At 46.9% G+C, this 24064-nt stretch overlaps 1 protein-coding gene across 1 annotated transcript in view; it reads left to right on the top strand.

Annotated features, from left to right (window-relative positions):
• The window catches only part of LOC141148030 (pentraxin-4-like), a 67756-nt gene extending 50794 nt beyond the window's left edge, over positions 1–16962 (top strand). The window contains exon 4 of the mRNA XM_073635188.1: positions 16404–16962. Within this exon, the coding sequence (XP_073491289.1) occupies positions 16404–16962 (559 nt within the window). The remainder of the gene's footprint in view (positions 1–16403) is intronic.
• Positions 16963–24064: the final 7102 nt, after the last annotated feature.

The raw sequence follows: 24064 nt of genomic DNA, 5'->3' as shown, positions 1-24064 counted from the left end.
TAAAAACAGAGGCTTTTGTTGCACTCATTTGCAAATCTATGTGGAAGCCGCGGTGCCCCGCCAAGGCTCCTCTGTAAAGTGCGGCCCTAACTCTATATATATGTTTAGTTGCAGGTTTGTCCCTACATAAGATTGTTACTCTTTATTGCTTTCACTAAATATCCTATAAAGAGACCCAGTCACCAGCTACAACTTTTCAATTTACGGGATTTTATTGACACATAAATGTACTTTATTTATCACAAGTATTTCTATAATGCCGACAATTTACACATTTATATTGCACATTCATATCAGCCCTCTCGGATCTTACAATCTATAGCCGGCCACAGAAGGATTGAACCTCGGCTGGTTCAGCAGGGACAGGCCTGAGATTCAATCTGTCCATGGGCAGGCTGGTTGTACTGAAATCGATTGACTTCAGTACAACTAGTCTGTGGGATTTTTATTCAGGCAATCACAGCTGGCAATGATCATTCTGTTCTGCCAGCAGGGAAAGCACCCCGCTGGCAAAACACAATAGCGCTATGGGAGGGATTCCCCCATCTGTGTTGATGGGGGAAATCAAGCAATTTTCTTTCCATTCACCCATTGTGTAAAAGAAAGTTGCATAATCTATGGGCTGCTAAAGTCCTTAAGGTTGGCCATAGAAGTGTATTTTTTTTTTTTTTCAATCAGGCAGTGGGCGGATCGGAAAAACCAAATGGAATCCCCATCCCCATCTGTTTACATAAAGCACACACCCTAAAGAACACAGTTATATAGAAATGTAACAGTACAAAACCAGTATTGTTAAGTAATAGTAGTCAAATTTTATTACAATATCCAATAAAAAAAATCCCATAGATGGGACTATATTGCAAATGTAGAAAACACTTTACAGTAAAAGGCATTGCCACCCTTGGTGGTAGATCAGGGGGTGTAGCTGAGCCTAAAAGGTATTGCCACCCTTGCTGGTACAAAAAAGTGGTTACTGCCCGTCCCCACCTGTAACTGGTCACTGCAGAAAGGAGCATTTCAAAGACAAACACATAAAAATAAGACATTTCAACACTCAACTTACCAACCAGCCTGTGACTAACCAAACTGTCCTGTTGAGCAGTATGTGTCAAAGACAGGGGTTTAGTTGCACACATTTACAAATGCATGCGTAAGCCACAGAGCCACGGCAAGGCACCCCATTTTCTGTGGAACCTTAGAGGCATTGCCACCATTGGTGGTAGATGAGTGTATGTAGGTGGGAGCAGGGGGTACGCTGGGCATGGGGGAGTGAGGGCAGAAACTTGGGGGGGAAGTTCCACTGGCCACACTCACCCCATACCCAGGGTGGTAGCGTCCCCTCTTGGTGGTAGATGAGGGGGTGTAGGCAAGAAGTACATATGGCTAAAGGAAGATGAGGTGTATATTCACTATAGATAGGTAAGGGGTGGAGTATGGCTTATAGAAGCCTCATATATATATTTTTTTTTTTTGGGTGTTAAGAGTGATATGGACATGGCTCATTGAAGCCTCTTAATTTTTTTTTTTCTCTTGGTTTGGGCGAATTGGGAGCATATTTAATATAAGGTATTTGGAGGAGGGAGGAGGGGTGGAGGGAGGGGGGAGAAGGGAAAGTTTGTTTTTTTTTTACCCAGGGTGGTAGCGTCCCCTCTTGGTGGTAGATGAGTGGGTGTAGGTGGGGGCAGGGGGTATTACCAGTATGCTGGGCGTGGGGGAGTGAGGGTAGGTGAAACTTGGGGGGAAGTTCCACTGGCCACACTAACCCCCTACCCAGGGTGGTAGCGTCCCCTCTTGGTGGTAGATGGGTGGGTGTAGGTGGGGGCAGGGGGTATTACCAGTATGCTGGGCATGGGGAAGTGAGGGCAGATGAAACTTGGGGGGAAGTTCCACTGGCCACACTAACCCCCTACCCAGGGTGGTAGCGTCCCCTCTTGGTGGTAGACGGGTGGGTGTAGGTGGGGGCAGAGGGTATTACCAGTATGCTGGGCATGGGGGAGTGAGGGCAGATAAAACTTGGGGGGAAGTTCCACTGGCCACACTCACCCCATGCCCGGGTGGTAGCGTCCCCTCTTGGTGGTAGACGGGTGGGTGTAGGTGGGGGCAGAGGGTATTACCAGTATGCTGGGCATGGGGGAGTGAGGGCAGATAAAACTTGGGGGGAAGTTCCACTGGCCACACTCACCCCATGCCCGGGTGGTAGTGTCCCCTCTTGGTGGTAGAAGAGTGGGTGTATTGGCTTGTGAGGCAGTTGATCCAGAGGAAGGCGAAAAACCCCAGCAAAGCATGATCCAATGTGCTCCAGCTGGGGAAAAAATTCCTTCCTGATCCCCCGAGAGGCAATCGAATATTTCCTGGATCGGCCCTGTGTGTGGGGGAGGGCGGGCAATTGGAGCCCCACCCTCGGTGGTAGGTGAGTGGAGATGTGGGTGTCAGTGTGTGGAGAGCGGGGGAGGAGGCACCATCCCCCACACAGAGCTCTGGAGGGAGGAGCCATTGTCCGGACTACAGCCGGGTCACGGCGTGTCTGTGTGATCTGCCTCCTCTGTTCAGGCTCTAAAGCAACTACAAGTCCCAGCAATCTGGGGGTTGTAGTTCCTCAGAGCCTGAGCAGAGGAGGCAGGTTCCCCGGACACACAGACACGCTGAGACCCGGCTGTAGTCCGGACAATGGCTCCTCCCTCCGGAGTTCTGTGGTGGAGATGTTTCCTGGATCGGCCCCGTGTGCGGGGGAGGGCGAGCAATTGGAGCCCCACCCTCGGTGGTAGGTGAGTGGAGATGTGGGTGTCAGTGTGTGGAGAGCGGGGGAGGAGGGACCATCCCCCACACAGAGCTCTGGAGGGAGGAGCCATTGTCCGGACTACAGCCGGGTCATGGCGTGTCTGTGTGATCTGCTTCCTCTGCTCAAGCTCTAAAGGAACTACAAGTCCCAGCAATCTCTGTCCACATGAGGAACTACAATTCCCAGCATGCACTGTGTAAGTGATGGGGGTTCCGCTCCCAGCCTGGAATAAGATGCTGTGGGACTACATATCCCAGCATGATTTTCTCTATGGAGATATTACAGGTCCAGTGATCTCTACATACCCCAGTCTGCTCCCCGGCCCCTCCCCCTCCTCAGGGGGAATTGCACCTCCCCAGTCCCGATCAGCCCTCCCCCATCCTGGGGGGAGGGGACCCACCACCTGTGGTGGGAGAGGATGGTGGGGTGCAATTACCCCTGAGGAGGGGGAGGGAAGCAGGCTGGGGTATGTAGAGATTGCTGGGACTTGTAGTACATCTATAGAAGAAATCATGCTGGGATATGTAGTCCTGTAACATCCTATTCCAGGCTGGGAGCTGAACCCCCATTACTTATACAGTACATGCTGGGAGTTGTAGTTCCTCATGTGGACAGAGATTGCTGGGAGTTGTAGTTCTTCAGAGGTTGAGCAGAGGAGGCAGGTTCCCCGGACACACAGACACGCTGTGACCCGGCTGTAGCCCGGACAATGGCTCCTCCCTCCGGAGCTCTGTGTTGGAGATGTTTCCTCCTCTGCGCTCTCCTCACACTGACGCGCTCCCTTCCCCCGCTCGGCTATTTATTTGATCAAGCCGTGACGTCACAAGTGTAACGGCTCCAGCCTCCAGCTCCTGATTGGTTACTCATCCTCTGGTCACGCCCGTCCCATGCGCTGATCACGCCCACTCCCACCTGAGCCGTTAGGTCGCTCTCTGCAGCAGTCACGTGTTGCACGTAACGGTCAGAACAAGGCCACGTGACTTGACAGGAGGAGACGCATGAAGGTAAACAAGCCGAGGTGATGATTTCCATGGAAACCATTAGCCCCGTAAATGCCAGACACTGGAGTCCCCACCCCCTGCAGGTTCCCAGCCTATCTCCTGCAGGCTGCTGCTTGAGTGAGCAGGATGGGGGTGTAGCCCATGGAAGAGGGAGGAGTTCCTGGAGGTGCATTACTTTCCAGGCCTGAAACTCCTCCTCGTCAGTGTTGTGTTCGGTCAGGGTGAATAGGAAGCTTTCTTCAGCTCCTCCTCCCTAAGTCCTGACCTCTGACCCCCCTGCCTCCAGATCATACTGTCACTGAACTCCAGGCTTTGGATGGAGTAGTACTTCTGCTGGGGGAGGGGAACAAAGTCACAAAACTTTAGGATTTTGGAGAGAGGTGAATATGAAGCCAGCCTAGAAGTGCAGAGAGTTGTCACTGCAGTGCTGAGCAAGAAGCCATTGAAGACATCTCTATGTCTCTCCATGTGCCAGGAATCTCTGCCCAGCCATTTCTATATCCCATCCCTAAGATCCCTGTATACTTCACACAACAAACATTCCTCATCACATTTCTATATCCCATCCCTAAGATCCCTGTATACTTCACACAACAAACATTCCTCATCACATTTCTATATCCCATCCCTAAGATCCCTGTATACTTCACACAACAAACATTCCTCATCACATTTCTATATCCCAACCTTAAGATCCCTGTATACTTCACACAACAAACATTCCTCATCACATTTCTATATCCCATCCCTAAGATCCCTGTATACGTCACACAACAAACATTCCTCATCACATTTCTATATCCCATCCCTAAGATCCCTGTATACTTCACACAACAAACATTCCTCATCACATTTCTATATCCCATCCCTAAGATCCCTGTATACTTCACACAACAAACATTCCTCATCACATTTCTATATCCCAACCTTAAGATCCCTGTATACTTCACACAACAAACATTCCTCATCACATTTCTATATCCCATCCCTAAGATCCCTGTATACTTCACACAACAAACATTCCTCATCACATTTCTATATCCCATCCCTAAGATCCCTGTATACTTCACACAACAAACATTCCTCATCACATTTTCCTTGTATTTCGCACATAGGGGAACCCGTTCACTTGAATGGGCCGCCATATATGTGACAAACACATCATAGAAGCTTTAGAAACTTTTAAGGCAAGCAGCTTTTCCACAAGACAGAACACTCGTCTGATCATCGCATTTGGGGCGCCATTAACAATTATTGGGCACCTCAAGTTCTTTGCGCCATGTATGTAATCTGTTACCGTCCCGTGATCATGTATGTAATTTGTGACTGTCCCGTGTGTCATGTATGTCATTTGTGACTGTCCCTTGTGTCATGTATGTAATCAATGACTGTCCCGTGTGTCATGTATGTAATCTATGACTGTCCCTTGTGTCTTGTATGCAATCTCTGACCATCCCATGTGTCATGTATGTAATCAATGACTGTCCCGTGTGTCATGTATGTAATCTATGACTGTCCCTTGTGTCTTGTATGCAATCTCTGACCATCCCGTGTGTCATGTATGTAATCTTTGACGGTCCCTTGTGTCATGTATGTAATCTGTGACTGTCCCTTGTGTCATGTATGTCATCTCTGACCGTCCCTTGTGTCATGTATGTAATCTCTGACCGTCCCTTGTGTCATGTATGCAATCTATGACTTCTCCCATGTGTCATGTATGTAATCTGTGACTGTCCCGTGTGTCATAATGTAATCTATGACACTCCCGTGTGTCATGTATGTAATCTGTGACTGTCCTGTGTGTCATATATATAATCTATGATCGTCCCTTGTGTCATGTATGTAATCTCTGACTCTTGTATGTAATCTCTGACTGTCCCAAGGGTTTTCCCTGGGGGGGTATTGCTCTCCTCTGATCATACAGAATGGAATCAGGGGGGCCCCAGCTAAACCCCCCCTAAAATGTCTGATAGATCCCCCATCAGGGGGCGCTCTGGGCTCCTCCGGGGACAAAGTTCCCCCTTTGGTGTCATAACGAGTGGCGGCAGAATCGCCTCTTGAAGCGCACATGTGACTTTCCCTGACAATGGCACGGTCATGTGACGCCGTACACAAATCTAATTTCTATCATTTTATCCCACAAATAGCTCTTTTTATTGGTGGGATTTCATCACCTCGCTGCTTTTTTTACATTTTTTGCGCCATAAACAGGAAAAAAAACTACAGTTTTGAAAAAAAAAATTATATCTTTTTACTTCCCGCTATAAAATATTTCCAATAATTGTTTTTTTTTTTTTAAATCGAATTTCTTCATCAATTTAAGCGAAATGTTTTTGGTAAAAATATCCCAATAAGGCCTCTTTCACACGGGGGCGGCGTCGGCGGTAAAGCGCCGCTATTGTTAGCGGCACTTTACCGTGGGTATTCGGCTGCTAGTGGGGCGATTTTACCCCCCGCTAGCGGCCGAGAAAGGCAGAGGCGCTTTGCCGGCGGAATAGCCGCGCTGTCCCATTGATTTCAATGGGAAGAAGCGGTGAAGGAGCAGTGTATACACCGCTCCTCCACCGATCCGAAGATGCAGCTAGCAGGACTTTTTTTCCCGGCCTGCTAGCGCACTGCTCCCTCGGGGCTTTCACACTGGAGAGACAGCAGCGCCTGTTTTGGGTCGGTTTGCAGGTGCTATTTTTAGCGCAATAGCGCCTGCAAACCGCCCCAGTGTGAAAGGGGCCTAAGTGTAAATTGATTGGTTTATAGAAACGTTATCACATCTACAAACTATGCGATATATACTGGATTTTATATTTGTTTATTCATACTAGTAATGGCGGCAATCAGCGACTTCTAGCGGGACTGCAATATTGCGGCGGACAATCTGACACTGACTGACACATTGTGGGAACCAGTGACACCAATACAGTGATCACTACTAATATTATATGCCCAACTGCTGGCCCACGCCGCCCTCTGATGTGACCCGCCACCTCCTGCTCTGGGGTGGCCGGTCAGCAAGCCCAGATCACGGGTTCTCCGACCCGCCATCCCCGAGAATCGTGTGAATGGAGCCGTCGCTAGAGTAAGCATGTGGCTGCAGTAGAGAGCAGAGCCAATGAGTCCTGTATAGTGCCGGCTCCTGTCACAGGCGGAGTGATACCAAATGTACTCTGCCTGGGACACCAGCCGCCAGCGATACCCACCAGGAGTACCCAGCAGCAATACCCGCTAGCAGTAACTGCTAACAGTACCCACCAGTAGTACCAGCAAAACCCACCAGCACCCGCCAACAGTACCCACCAGCAGTATCCACAATACCCGCCAGAAGTACCAGCAAAACCGACCATCTGTATTTATCCAGGGGGACAGCCAGCAGCAGCCGCCAGCCATACCCGCCTGGGGGACAGCAACCGCCAACGATACCTGCAGGAATCCTGAGGAAGAAGTGAAGATTGAGGTCAGTTTTTAATAAAAAATCAAACAGCAATGGGGATATCTGCACTCTGCACTCGCTACACTGGGCTGCTTTCACATTGATCTGCAGGTGCGGTGCAATGTACCTGTACTGACCCATAGACTTCTGTTATTACCTGTACTGATCCATAGACTTCTGTTATTACCTGTACTGACCCATAGACTTCTGTTATTACCTGTACTGACCCATAGACTTCTGTTATTACCTGTACTGACCCATAGACTTCTGTTATTACCTGTACTGACCCATAGACTTCTATTATTACCTGTACTGACCCATAGACTTCTATTATTACCTGTACTGACCCATAGACTTCTGCTATTACCTGTACTGACCCATAGACTTCTATTATTACCTGTACTGACCCATAGACTTCTGTTATTACCTGTACTGACCCATAGACTTTATTATTACCTGTACTGACCCATAGACTTCTATTATTACCTGTACTGACCCATAGACTTCTGTTATTACCTGTACGGACCCATAGACTTCTGTTATTACCTGTACTGACCCATAGACTTCTATTATTACCTGTACTGACCCATAGACTTCTATTATTACCTGTACTGACCCATAGACTTCTATTATTACCTGTACTGACCCATAGACTTCTGCTATTACCTGTACTGACCCATAGACTTCTATTATTACCTGTACTGACCCATAGACTTCTATTATTACCTGTACTGACCCATAGACTTCTATTATTACCTGTACTGACCCATAGACTTCTGTTATTACCTGTACGGACCCATAGACTTCTGTTATTACCTGTACTGACCCATAGACTTCTATTATTACCTGTACTGAGCCATAGACTTCTGTTATTACCTGTACTGACCCATAGGCTTCTGTTATTACCTGTACTGACCCATAGACTTCTGTTATTACCTGTACTGACCCATAGACTTCTATTATTACCTGTACTGACCCATAGACTTCTATTATTACCTGTACTGACCCATAGACTTCTGTTATTACCTGTACTGACCCATAGACTTCTATTATTACCTGTACTGATCCATAGGCTTCTGTTATTACCTGTACTGAGCCATAGACTTCTGTTATTACCTGTACTGAGCCATAGACTTCTGTTATTACCTGTACTGACCCATAGACTTCTGTTATTACCTGTACTGACCCATAGACTTCTGTTATTACCTGTACTGACCCATAGACTTCTGTTATTACCTGTGGGTTTGGTGTGCTTTCAGAAAGTGCATCACACCTGCAGGATATAATAGAATTCTATGGCAAAGTGCAGCTAACCCACAGGAAAGCCACAGGCGCACTGCGCTGAACCCACGGTGCAGGTAAACTGTAGCGCATCAGTGTGAAAGCAGCCTTAGCACTCATTCATACAATCGGTCCCTGCTTTGCAGGGAACCGAAATCCCGCACATCCCCCACTGACAGGACAGAGCTCTGCCTTGTTTACATAGGCAGAGCTCTGTTCTGTGTCTCTCCTCGCTAATCAGCAGGTGTCGGAGGACATGCATTGGCTGGAGGACATGCTTACTTACCTCCTCTATGCAGTTGGTTTTGCACAGAGCAGCCCGGATCCTCCTCTTCTCGGGTCCCTCATCGGTGCTCCTGGCCCCTTCCTCCTGTTGAGTGCCCACACAGCAAGCAGCTTGCTATGGGGGCACCCGAGCCGAGTCACCAGGGCCGCTGTTAGAAATCATGGGGCCTCCGCACAGCCTACCTGATGGGGCCTCTTTCAACCACACCCTTGACCCCACCCCTGACCTCGGCTCAAAACAAAATGCAGGTTTGTTTCCATTTACATATATGTGTGTGTTTGCAATTGCACAAAGGAGTGGGGGCAGTTTAAATTGTATTTTTTTTTTTTTTAAATAAAAAAATCTTACACTGTATCTTTTACATTTTTTTTTCTTTGTTCTTTCCTTTCACAAGGGATGTACAACATCCCTTGTGATAGTATAGGCCATGACAGGTCCTCTTTATGGAGATATCTGGGGTCTTTTAGACCCTCTTATCTGTCCTCTGGCCTCCAAAGCACCTGATCAAACCAAGATCAGTCTGATCAGATGCTTGTTCAGGCCGGTAATGGATTGTTTACATGATAACAAAACCGGAAGTGATACAATTCTCGCCACTCCTGGTTTGTGACGTCACACAGTGGGAGGAACGACATCCACCCCTCTCACTGTGTCTCAGGAACTGGATGCTACTGGTCCCATCTTGAAGGTGGTGGTTGAGGGACCCCCTTCCACTGCCTGGAAAAATAATCCAGCGGCTTCTTAGCCACTAGGATTACTTTTAGTTTGTGCAGAATTGCTGGGGCTAAAAAATGATATCATTGCTGCAGTGATGACCGAGATATCACCCTTCCAATCCAGAGACGTACTTGTACATCGCTGGACGGGAAGAGGTTAAAGTGGATTTGTTTGGGGGGTAGTAAAAATGCAGCTCTGCTGCACATCTTTACTGCTCCACCCAAATGAAGTGTAAAGTAGCAGCATCTCACCGTCTTATGATCATCAGCATTACAGTAATCACACAGACAGCACAGTAAGCAGGTGCCCTATCATGGCCCTATCATGGCCCTATCATGGCCCTATCATATCCCTATCATGGTCCTATCATGGCCCTATTATGGCCCTCTCATGGCTCTATCATGCCTCTATTATGGCTCAAACATATCCCTATCATGGTCCTATCATGGCCCTATCATATCCCTATTATGGCCCTATCATGGCCTTATCATAGCTCTATCATATCCCTATCATGGCCCTACCATAGCTCTATCATATCCCTATCATGCCTCTACCATGGCCCTATCATGGCCTTATCATAGCGCTATCATATCCCTACCATGGCTTTACCATGGTTCTACCATGGCCCTATTATATCCCTATAATGCCTCTATCGTGCCTCTACCATGGCCCCACCATGGCCCTACCATGGCTCTATCATATCTCTATCATATCGCTATCATGCCTATATCATGCCTCTATCATGGCTATATCATTCCTCTATCATGGCTATATCATTCCTCTATCATGGCTCTATCATATCCCTATCATGGCTCTATCATATCCCTATCATGGCTATATCATGCCTCTATCATGGCTATATCATGCCTCTATCATGGCCCTATCATGGCTCTATCATGGCTATATCATGCCTCCTATCATGGCCCTATCATATCCCTATCATGGCTATATCATGCCTCTATCATGGCTATATCATGGTTTTATCATGGCCCTATCATATCCCTATTAAGCCCTATCATGGCCTTATCATAGCCCTATCATAGCTCTATAATATCTCTATCATGGCTCTATCATAGCTCTATAATATCTCTATCATATCCCTATCATGGCCCTACCATGGTTTTATCATAGCTCTATCATACCCCTACCATGACCCTATCGTAGCTCTATAATATCTCTATCATATCCCTATCATGGCTCTATCATAGCTCTATAATATCTCTATCATATCCCTATCATGGCCCTACCATGGTTTTATCATAGCTCTATCATATCCCTATCATGTCCCTATCATAGCTCTATACTATCTCTATCATATCCCTATCATGGCTCTATCATAGCTCTATACTATCTCTATCATATCCCTATCATGGCTCTATCATAGCTCTATCATATCTCTATCATATCCCTATCATGGCTCTATCATAGCTCTATCATATCTCTATCATATCCCTATCATGGCTCTATCATAGCTCTATAATATCTCTATCATATCCCTATCATGGCTCTATCATGGCTCTGCTTTTGAATGAACGAAAGACTATTTGAATTTTTAAAAAAAAAAATTCTACAACGAAATTCGAAAGAACGAAAAACATTTGGATAATTTTGTTTTTCGTATTTTCTAACATAAATAAATTATTAACCATTATTATAGTTTTTATTATCATTATTTTAATTATAACTATTATTATAGGTTATTATTATTTATTAACTATTAAGTTATAGGTATTGGAATTTCCTTTCAAATTTGGCAAACCGAACGTAACGAATTTATCTGAAATAACGAATGTCGCAATAATCACACAGACAGCACAGTAAGCAGGTGCTCTATCATGGCTCTATCATGCCTCTATCATGGCTCTATCATGGCCCTATCATGGCTCTATCATGGCCCTATCATATCCCTATCATGGTCCTATTATGGCCCTATCATGCCTCTATCATGGCTCTATCATGGCCCTATCATGGCTCTATCATGGCTCTATCATATCCCTATCATGGTCCTATTATGGCCCTATCATGCCTCTATTATGGCTATATCATGCCTCTATCATGGCCCTATCATATCCCTATCATGGCCCTACCATGGTTTTATCATGGCCCTATCATGGCTCTATCATATTCCTATCATGGTCCTATCATGGCCCTATCATATCCCTATTATGGCCCTATCATGGCCTTATCATAGCTCTATCATATCCCTATCATGGCCCTACCATAGCTCTATCATATCCCTACCATGCCTCTACCATGCCCTATCATGGCCTTATCATAGCTTTATCATATCCCTATCATGGCCCTATTATATCCCTATCATGCCTCTATCATGCCTCTACCATGGCCCTACCATGGCTCTATCATATCTCTGTCATATCCCTATCATGGCTATATCATGCCTCTATCATGGCTATATCATGCCTCTATCATGGCTATATCATATCCCTATCATGGCTATATCATGCCTCTATCATGGCTATATCATGGCTATATTAATGCCTATATCATGCCTCTATCATGGCCCTATCATGGCTCCAGCATATCCCTATCATGGCTATATCATGCCTCTATTATGGCTATATCATGGCCTTATCATGGCTCTATCATATCCCTATCATGGCCCTACCATGGTTTTATCATGGCCCTATCATATCCCTATTATGGCCCTATCATGGCCTTATCATGGCCTTATCATGGCCCTATCATAGCTCTATAATATCTCTATCATATCCCTATCATGGCTCTATCATAGCTCTATAATATCCCTATCATATCCGTATCATGGCCCTACCATGGCCCTATCATGGCTCTATCATATCCCTATCATGGCTATATCATAGCTCTATAATATCCCTATCATATCCCTATCATGGCCCTACCATGGCCCTATCATGGCTCTATTATGGCTATATCATGGCAGTGGCGTAGCGTGGGTTGTCAGCACCCGGGGCAAGGCAAGTAATTTGCGCCCCCCCCCTAACCTGCGGACTGATTCCTATACTGACCACTACACTACATTGTCCCCTACACTGAGAACTACACTGTCCACTACACTACATTGTCCACTACATTGACCACTATACTATACTGTCCACTATACTACACTGACCACTATACTGACCACTATACTGTACTGTGCACTATACTACACTGACCACTATACTGTCCACTACACTGACCACTACACTGTCCACTATACTACACTACACTGTCCACTATACTACACTGTCCACTATACTACACTACACTGTCCACTATACTACACTATACTGACCACCATACTACACTGACCACTATACTACACTACACTGACCACTATACTACACTACACTGACCACTATACTACACTACACTGACCACTACACTACACTGTCCTCCATACTACACTGTCCACCATACTACATTATACTGACCACCATACTACACTGTCCACTATACTACATTAAACTGTCCACTATACACTGACCACTATACTACACTATACTGACCTCCATACTACACTGTCCACTATACTACACTACACTGTCCACTATACTACATTACACTGACCACCATACTACACTACACTGTCCACTATACTACACTACACTGTCCACTATACTACACTACACTGTCCACTATACTACACTACACTGTCCACTATACTACACTACACTGTCCACTATACTACACTACACTGTCCACTATACTATACTGTCCACTACACTACACTGACCTCTATACTAAACTACACTATACTGACCACTATACTAACCACTATACTATACTACACTAATCACTATACTGACCACTATACTACACTATACTGACCATCATACTACACTGACCACTATACTACACTGACCACTATACTACACTGTCCACTATACTACACAACACTATACTGACCACCATACTACACTACACTGTCCACTATACTACACTGTCCACTATACTGACCACCATACTACACTACACTGACCACTACACTGTCCACTATACTATACTGACCACTATACTACACTACACTGACCACCACACTATACTACACTGTTTACTACACTATACTGACCACTATACTGTCCACTACACTAACCACCATACTGACCACTATACTACACTACACTGACCTCCATACTAAACTACACTATACTGACCACTATGCTAACCACTATACTATACTACACTAACCACTATACTGTACTATACTGACCACCATACTACACTGTCCACTATACTACACTACACTGACCACTACACTATACTGTCCACTACACTGCCCCCCATACTGACCACTACACTACACTGACCTCCATACTAAACTACACTATACTAACCACTATACTATACTACACTGACCACTATACTGACCACTATACTGACCACTATACTACACTACACTGTCCACTATACTGACCACTATACTACACTACACTGTCCACTATACTGACCACTATACTACACTACACTGTCCACTATACTGACCACTATACTACACTACACTGTCCACTATACTGACCACTATACTACACTATACTGTCCTGCCTACAGTATCTGTCTCTCACCCCGCCGCCCCCCCCCCCCGGCCAGCAACAAGACTCTCACGAGGGAGTCTCACTCACCTTCTTATCCTGGCCTGCATCAATCCGGATGAGGAGGAGAAGACAGCGGCAGCTCACGTTGTTTCTTCTCTCCCCTGCGCTCTGCCTGCTGCCATGTTCAGTGTCCAGCGCACTGTGATTGGGCGTATGGGGGGTCATGTGCGGAGGCGGGACTTCAGGAGCGATCGAGGACAGGCCAGCCCTACGCCTCACATGACCCCCATACGCCCAATCACAGGGCGCCAGACACTTAACATGGCGGCCAAAGCGCAGGGTACAGAGGAATTTGAAATTAGGAGGAGGCAGCCAGTGACACATACTGGCGCCCCCCTAAATGTTGCGCCCGGGGCCACGGCACCCCCTGCACCCCCCACGCTATGCCACTGTATCATGGCCTTATCATGGCTCTATCATATCCCTATCATGGCCCTACCATGGTTTTATCATGGCCCTATCGTATCCCTATTATGGCCCTATCATGGCCTTATCATGGCCCTATCATAGCCCTATCATAGCTCTATAATATCTCTATCATATCCCTATCATGGCTCTATCATATCCCTATTATGGCCCTATCATGGCCTTATCATGGCCTTATCATAGCTCTATAATATCTCTATCATATCCCTATCATGGCTCTATCATATCCCTATTATGGCCCTATCATGGCCTTATCATGGCCCTATCATAGCTCTATAATATCTCTATCATATCCCTATCATGGCTCTATCCAGGGCCGGATTTCCCACAAGGCCACCGAGGCCAGGCCTCGGGGCAGCAGTGGTGCAGGGGCGACTTCTCGGCGACTTCTCGGCTTTTGCGGCCGCCCCCCTGCACTAACATCATTCGGAGCTCTGTATGAGCAGGGCGGGGATGAGGATAAACAAGCTGTTCTGACTAGAAAGGAGAGCAGGGGGCGGAGTCTGTGGGCAGCTGCGGGAGGAGCGTCTTCTCCCCCAGGCAGCAAGACTTGTATGGAGTGGAGATCAAGGATAACTATTCCCCTCTAGTTCCGGCGCTCCACAGCCTCTGGCATCCTGTCACAGTGATATAGTGAGAGCGTGGAAAGCCAGCTTGTGCAGGAGTCGGGCTGTGTTCTGTCTCCGCTGTCTTCCTAACCCCTCCCTCACGACACTGCTTGTCCAATCCAATACTCCGCCTCACATTTGTGCCCGCCCACACTCCAGCCACATGCATGCAATGCACTGTACTGTGCTGTGAGAGGAGTTCTGTTTTCAAACAATGGCTGCCACAGCCCTGGGGGAGACCAGCCTGAATGGGAGAGCATAATTGATGAGTGAGACCCCCAGAATAACCCCCCTCTCTGTTCCCACCCCTTTGTGCTATGCACCTTCTTCCCTCCCCCTCTCTTCCTCATGATCATCACCTTCTCTCTCTCTCTCCCCTAGGCTAGAGCCTAGCCTGCCTGTATACCGTCCTAGCCTGCCTGTATACTGTTCTAACCTGTCTATATACCCTCCTAGCCTGCCTGTATACCGTCCTAGCCTGCCTGTATACCGTCCTGGCCTGCCTGTATAACCGTCCTGGCCTGCCTGTATAACCGTCCTGGCCTGCCTGTATAACCGTCCTGGCCTGCCTGTATAACCGTCCTAGCCTGCCTGTATATCGTCCTAGCCTGCCTGAATACCGTCCTGGCCTGCCTGTATACCGTCCTGGCCTGTCTGTATACCGTCCTGGCCTGCCTGTATACCGTCCTGGCCTGCCTGTATACCGTCCTAGCCTGCCTGTATACCGTCCTAGCCTGCCTGTATATCGTCCTAGCCTGCCTGTATATCGTCCTAGCCTGCCTGTATACCGTCCTAGCCTGCCTGTATATCGTCCTAGCCTGCCTGTATAACCGTCCTAGCCTGCCTGTATACCCTTCCTAGCCTGCCTGTATACCCGTCCTAGCCTGCCTGTATACCGTCCTAGCCTGCCTGTATACCGTCCTAGCCTGCCTGTATACCGTCCTAGCCTGCCTGTATATCGTCCTAGCCTGCCTGTATATCGTCCTAGCCTGCCTGTATATCGTCCTAGCCTGCCTGTATATCGTCCTAGCCTGCCTATATACCGTCCTAGTCTGCCTGTATACCTGTATATAGAGATGATAGATGGGTGTATATAGAGACGATAGAGGGGAGTATATAGAGACGATAGAGGGGAGTATATAGAGATGATAGGGGGGGAGTATATAGTGGAGATATGTTTTTAATTGATCTATTGTAGCAGTCATCGATAAAGGACGAGAATGATGGTGTGGTGTGTGTGTGTGTGTGTGGGGGGGGGTATTGAAGGACCCGGCCTTGGGGCGGCAAAGGGTGTAAATCCGGGCCTGATTGCATGAACTGTCTATCTGCAGCTGGGTCAAAACGAATGCCAGTTACCTGGGCACCATCCTTTCATATGGCACAGAAGATAATGACAACAAGCTGGTCCTGCATGGCAGGAATGGTGCCACCTATGATGCTTTCCACTTTGTCATTGGTGATCCAGCCTTCAGGGAACTACCGCTGGTGCCCTTGATTGATGGGAAATGGCATCACATTTGTTTCATCTGGTCCTCCATCCAGGGCAAGTACTGGTTCTATGTTGACCGTAGACTGACGTCCACTGGATCACGGTTCCAAAAGGGTTATGAGATTCCACCTGGAGGATCCCTGGTTTTTGGCCAGGAGCAAGACACCTTGGGTGGTGGATTCGACAGTTCAGAGGCCTTTGTTGGAAATCTGGCTGGCTTTGCCATGTGGAATCGGGCCTTGTCACCTGGGGAGGTCTCCGGCACTGCTACAGGGAAAGGTTTGCCCAGGGGCACTATCTTAACACTGGCAGATGACCCCTTAATTCATGGAGCTGTAGAAAGGGTGGACTGTACCTGTCTGGAGCACTGTCCTTAGGAGTGCTATTCAGTCTATTTTTGTACATATTGGATATAATGAGTAAATTTGCGGTATTGCTAGGAGACTTGGTTCCAATCCAAAATGACGTTGGTGGGGAAAGAAGCAAAAGAAATACCAAACCCTGTACAGTATCACATGGACCTTCTTTTCTGCCAGTGACCAACAGCAGTCCTGTTAGTAAAACCCTATTAACAGAGTTTAAGTGTAATTCTTAATTCGTATAGTATTGGAATGGGATAGGCCAGTCTATTTTGTGCAATCTTATCAAGTACCAGAAGGTGGCATCGTAGTCTCTTTGTCCTCGGTTATAGGGCAAAAAGTGACTTATACTATTCAAAAACACAAATACATTAATGGTGTTAATTGTTTTTTGTTTATTTTGAACATCTCTGTATCACCAGCTTGTCCTTGGTACTTTATTGTCCTGATGAAGGTTGTTTTCAAGGACCACTTAGGTTTTCTCATATGATGTGTCATGAGTCAATATGCCTCTGCCCTGTAAAAAATATTCTCAGCAGACATAGAAAATTGAGTACTGTCCGTGATACTTTTTTTATTTGCACTAACATACAATTTTTCAGGACAAGCTTTCGGGGTATGTCCCCTTCTTCAAGGTCCAAGCAGTACTGATCAGTACTGCTTGGACCTTGAAGAAGGGGACATACCCCGAAAGCTTGTCCTGAAAAATTGTATGTTAGTGCAAATAAAAAAAGTATCACGGACAGTACTCAATTTTCTCTGTCACAATTGCACTAATACGGCTACAATCAAATCAAGTACTCAGCAGACATAAAAGTGAAGCTGAAGTTGCAGAGATAGAAATTCATCAACATTGTACTAATGCCTTGTACCGCTATTATAGTCTTTACCTTAAATTTCCTAAATTGACAGAGTGTCTAAACCAGCCATTCTTAACCAGGATTCTGCAGAGCCCTAGGGTTTCTCCAGAGGTTGTGGTGGTGGTGGAGGGGGGGGGGGGGGGGGGTTCCTTAAATCATGGCTGATTGATTTCCCATCTGATGGTGCCTGCATAGTTTTAGGTCCATCACCACTTGGCAGAGCCAGCAGCATGACATCAATGATCTTCTTGGTTATTTAAGGGTGGGATTCTGATCACCAATGTAAGGGGGCATTCTTCTCACTGGCCACCAATATGAGATGCATTCTTCTCACTGACCCCCACTGTAAGAGGAGCATTCTTCCTATTGACCACCAATGTGAGGAGCATTTCTTCCCCATAACCACCACTGGAGGGGGCAGGCTTCTGAAAGACCACCAATGTAAGAAGCAATGTGAGGATCATTCTTTCTACGGACCTCCACTGTAAGGGGCATTCTTCCTACTGACCACCAATGTAAGAATCATTCTTCCCATAGACCACAAACATAAGGAGCATTCCTCCCACTGACCACCACTGTAAGGGGACACTCTTCCCTTTGACCACCACTGTAAGGGGGCATGCTTCCTACTTACTACCAATGTAAGGGGCATTCTTCCCTTTGACTATCACTGTAAGGGACATTCTTCCCACTGACCACCAATGTAAGGAGCAATCTTCCCACTGACCTCCAATGTAAGGAGCATTCTTTGCAATAACCACCAATGTAAGGGGCATTCTTCCCACTGACCACCAATGTAAGGAGCATTATTTCCACAGAACACCAATTTAAGGGGCATTCTGTCCACTGACTACCAATGCAAGAAGCATTCTTCCCACTGACCATCAGTTTAGGGGCATTCTTCCTACTGTCCACCAATGTGAGGAGCATTCTTCCCATTGACCACCGATGTAAGAGGAACGTTCTTCCCACTGACCACCAGTAAAGAACATTATTCCATCTGACCCCTAATGATTAAATCTTCTGTCTTCTCTGAGACCTAAACATTATTTCAAGGGTTCCTCTGGGGTAAAACGGTTGAGAAAGGTTGGTTTAAATACTACTGCACAATCTAATTGGCACTAAAGTTTGACCATACTGTCCAGTGCTGTTCATAATCTAACAGGCCTGGTCAGACACACCCCCTCTCTGGTCAGACACACCCTCTCTGTGTTCCTTAGCATTACAAGTCTGTGTTCTGCGATAAGGGGTGTGGCTGTTGCTCAGCTCTCCCAAGGCAAAGTACTGCACTCTGAGGTAGTAAATGCAAGAGAATAAGATATTTTAAGACTTTTACAAGCAAAAATCAATAAAAAAAACATAAATTAGGGCACACAGAGAAAATAAAAAGTGTGATATTTTGGTTGGGCTTTAAATTACATAATGCATTGCTTCAGCAACAGACAGCGGTGGGCATGCTGGGTGACAGAATAAACCATTCAATAACAGGGAATGAAATGATGTGTTGTCATATGGTTTAATGATCACAGAGAAAAAACATTACGGGCAAAACCTGTCTGTGCTTTATCCTGAAATGGGAAGTTTCTACTTTTGTACGGTAAAATAAGCAGTTTTACTGGAAAGTCTTTTCTCTGTATTTTTAAGACAATAAAAAGAGCAAATGTTTGTCATTGTAGTCATTTTATTTGATATGCAGTTTCAGTTTCTTTCCTAAAGTTTTTGCTTTTGATTTCAGTGCTCTGACAACCTAAAGTCAGTTGTCCCTTGTCTCCGTTTCCGCCCCCCTACCCACCTCCGACCACTGTCCCTTGTCTCCGTGTCTGCCCCCCTACCCACCTCCGACCACTGTCCCTTGTCTCCATGTCTGCCCCCTACCCACCTCCGACCACTGTCCCTTGTCTCCGTGTCCGCCCCCCCACCCACCTCCGAGCACTGTCCCTTGTCTCCGTGTCCGCCCCCCTACCCACCTCCGAGCACTGTCCCTTGTCTCCGTGTCTGCCCCCCTACCCACCTCCGAGCACTGTCCCTTGTCTCCGTTTCCGCCCCCCTACCCACCTCCGACCACTGTCCCTTGTCTCCGTGTCTGCCCCCCTACCCACCTCCGACCACTGTCCCTTGTCTCCGTGTCTGCCCCCCTACCTACCTCTGACCACTGTCCCTTGTCTCCATGTCCGCCCCCCTACCCACCTCCCAGCGCTGTCCCTTGTTTTCAAATCATATTCACCTCCCAAAACCACCCTTTTAGAGAATACAGAACCAAATATAATTTTATGGTGCAAAGTAATTTGAATTAAATTTGTTAAAGTGGAATTTCAGTTAAAAAAAAAAAAATCTACATTTGATTAGTATGCATAATATAATAAATTTTTTTATTATAGAAAAAAAGAAGTCACATGCATTAAGATAAAAAAACTTCTGCCTTTACACTGTTGGTGAGACTGTCTGTAAAAATCGTACTGTTCTGTAACACCACATACAGCTTTAAAGTTTAAAGTGTTACTAAACCCACAACAGAAAAATCAGTCTGTATATGCAGTAAAGCATGCTTATTATACTCACTCTGGAACCTAAGGGGTTAATCATCCGCATTGTGTAAAAAGGTTGTTTGATCGTGTATGCACAGATCTTCTCCTTCTTGCATTGCGCCAAAACATGTCTGGATAAGACAGAGTAAATAGAGTCAGGCTGCACATGCTAAGTTTGGTGTGAATTGCTAGAGAGTTTTTTTTTTCTTGGGAGAGTGCATGTGATCAGCATAGGTCCAATCGGCACTGTCCAGACAGAGGGTCAGTGGTCCTGCATCCTGATAGGACAGCAGTGCAGTATGAAAACTCCACCTTCAAGCTTTAACCAGGCACTGATAGAAGTCACAAGACTGCTAAATACTGCTGATGAGAAAAGGTATTTAGCAGTTTATATTTACTAAAAATGATTGCATTTTCATGTTCTGTGTACTGTGGGAGACCAGATATAGTGAATGCAGAGTCCTGGGTTTAGTAACACTTTAAGTTCATCTTTTCACAAAAAAAATGAAACATTAGGGTCAGCCGCCCCCCTGTCCAATCATCTGACCCCTTTCAGGACATCGGCACATGAATTCCAACGGGGAGGGGCTGGTTTTTTGAAGCACCAATTAGAGCCAGAGGCTCTAAAAGGCTTCAATATAGGGTGGGCTCGGATCGCAGAAAGTGCGCTCTCAACCTAACCAGGTGTGTTACAACAGCGAATGAATATTCGCTGTTGTAACACTGATCCTCCTTCCGGCCATCAGGAAGCGGGTTTTGACACCGGTCACCTGATTGTCTGAAAGGACAGGAGATCCTTTTGGATGCCTAGGAGGAGGAGGGGAGGAGCTGGAAGCTGGAGGAGAGGACTCGGAGCACCACGCTGCCTGCCACCCATCACGATAGGGTAAGTGCTGGACCGACCAGCAAACAGCTGGGGAGTGGGCGGCTATTTGCCACCCCCCCCCCCAAAAAAAAAAACACCAGCCGCCACTGTGAAACATTGACCTAACACTGTACAACTGAACCCTTCACAGTCCCGCAACACTTACCTTCAAGTAGCTTTCACTGTCCGAAGCAGGGGTTTGGGGGTTTTGAAATCTGTGGTTCTTTTGCCCTTCTTTCCTTAGGGATGCTCGGTGGGATCAGAGAGGGTGGGATCAGAGCAACCAGTGTGTGACCAATCAGATTCATCCTAAAAGAAGACCGCGGGTTTCTAACCCCGGAATTCCTGCACCAGGTGCATGGGCAATGAAAGTTTCAGCTCCTCCCCGAAAGAACTAATCAACTTCATGCGAGCTCCCTCGCATGGTGGTGAGTTCTTGCGGGTGTGCTCCCGTGATACAGCCGGCGGCCATAGCTGCTCACTGTATCACTCGGCCCCGCCCCCCGACGCGCCACGTCATTGGATGTGATTGACAGCAGCGCGAGCCAATGGCTGCGCTGCTTTCAGTCCATCCACTCTAGCCAATCAGCGGCCAGGCTGATCAACGAAGAGGATGTCGGGGGCGAGCACGGGACATTCGAGGGGTCAGGTAAGTAAAATGGGGGGGGGCTGGGGGGGCCGGTATTGTCAGATGTTTTTTCACCTTAATGCATAAAATGCATTAAGGTGAAAAAACTTTTACCTTTACAACCCCTTTAAGGCCAGTTTACACCGAGATCGCTCGGGAATGCGCATGCTCCTATGCAATTCCTGCACGCTCCCATGCAGTGCATTTTGACAGACCATTCATTTGAATGGGCTGCAAAATGCACCGGATCATGAAAAGATAGTGCTTGCTTTTAAAAATGCATGGCACCAAACCGCATAGTACTGTGGTACCTTGCAATTTGGTGCCCACAAACGCACTAGAATTGTGATCTTGCATTTGGGGTGCCATTAACAATACATTGGCAACCCTATGTAGATCGCAAGGGCCGTGCATTCGAGTAGATGGAATGCGCCTTTCCTGCACTGTGTTCTTACACTGTAAAGCATTCTCCAAGAAAATGATTTGTGTTTTTGTAATGTTAACTTCAAAGGTGCATAAAAAGACCCCTCCCCACCATGTGTTTTTTTTTTCTTTTGCCTTGGTACATGTCCCCCACCAATGACAGTGCCCAGGTTCTCATGCCTTTTATTTTTTATTTTTTTTACAGTGGTTTGTCTATTAGCTCTAAAAATGGCCAGAATTTACTAACATGAGTAGTGCACCCCCTAAGAAGCCGCAAGTATGCTGGGATCCCCCACCCTGCACAGCCAGGCACATCAAATTTTCACAGGCACTCCAGAGACAGAGAACAGTCCGTGACTTTGTTTTTTTTTTGTTATTTATTCAGGGTTAATAACTTGGATGGGAATGGGAAGTCATGGGATACCCACTTGACTTTAGTAACAAACTTGGCAACAACTTCAGGGACATCTTCCTATACACAGTCTATATACAGCCTCTTTTTTTTTTTTAATCGCTTGCTGATCGGGCCATACCAAAATGATTGCTACATCGTGGTTGGATAACTTTGGGAGGGTATACAATGACATCCTCCCAGAGAAGGCACCCAGGAATGTCTGTGACTGTCGGTCTTCCAGACCCGGCGTGTCACGGATCGGGGTAAAGGGTCAATGACAGAGGCTCTTTACCACGTGATCGCTCCATCCAATGACAGAGCCATCAGTTATCAACAAACCAGAGCATGTCTGGCTCAGCTCCTCCCCTCTTCTCGCACCGATCGGTACAGTGTGCGAGGAGAGGAGGGAGGCGGTCCAGCGGCACTGTGCGATGAATCTGGAGTGCCCACAGCGCTGATCTGTGCCCATCCATGGCTCATCCATCCATGCTCATTCATCCTCATTTATGCTCATCCATCCTCATCCAAGGCTCATTCATCCATCCTCAATGATCAGCCCAACCACATCAGTGATCATCCATGCCACATCAGTGATCATCCATGCCACATCAATGCTCATCCATGCCACATCCATGCCACATCAATGCTCATCCATGCCACATCCATGCCACATCAGTGCTCATCCATGCCACATACATGTCACATCAGTGCGCATCTGTGCCACTTCCATGCCACATCAGTGCTCATCCGTGCCACATCTGTGCCACATCAGTGCTCATCCATGCCATATCCATGCCACATCAGTGCCCATCCGTGCCACATTCATGCCACATCAGTGCTCATCCATGCCACATCAGTGCTCATTCGTGCCACATCAATGCTCATCTGGGCCACATCCGTGCCACATCAGTGCTCATCGGTGCCACATCCGTGCCACATCAGTGCTCATCCGTGCCACATCCATGTCACATCAGTGCGCATCTGTGTCACTTCCATGCCACATCAGTGTTCATCCGTGCCACATCTGTGCCACATCAGTGCTCATCCATGCCATACCCATGCCACATCAGTGCCCATCCGTGCCACATTCATGCCACATCAGTGCTCATCCGTGCCACATCAGTGCTCATCTGGGCCACATCCGTGCCACATCAGTGCTCATCTGTACCACATCCGTGCCATATCAGTACTCATCCGTACCACATCTATGCCACAAAAGTGCTCATCCGTGCCACATCCATGACACTATAGTGCCCATCAGTGCCACTACAGTGCCTCGCAAAAGTGTAATAGTCAAATTAGATTTGAAATGTATGTCCCTAGAACACCTAATGGTGCTCTCTGAATGTTGGGCCTCTGTATGTGACCATACAGAGGCCAGAATGTTGTCATTTTTTGAGCGTTTCCATTTTCCTGGTGCTCCAG

The sequence above is a fragment of the Aquarana catesbeiana genome, linkage group LG06, assembly GCF_042186555.1.
Source record: "Aquarana catesbeiana isolate 2022-GZ linkage group LG06, ASM4218655v1, whole genome shotgun sequence".
NCBI classification, from domain to species: Eukaryota; Metazoa; Chordata; class Amphibia; order Anura; family Ranidae; genus Aquarana; species Aquarana catesbeiana.
The sequence above is the reverse complement of the archived record's forward strand: the minus strand, read 5'-3'. Positions and strand labels throughout refer to the sequence as shown.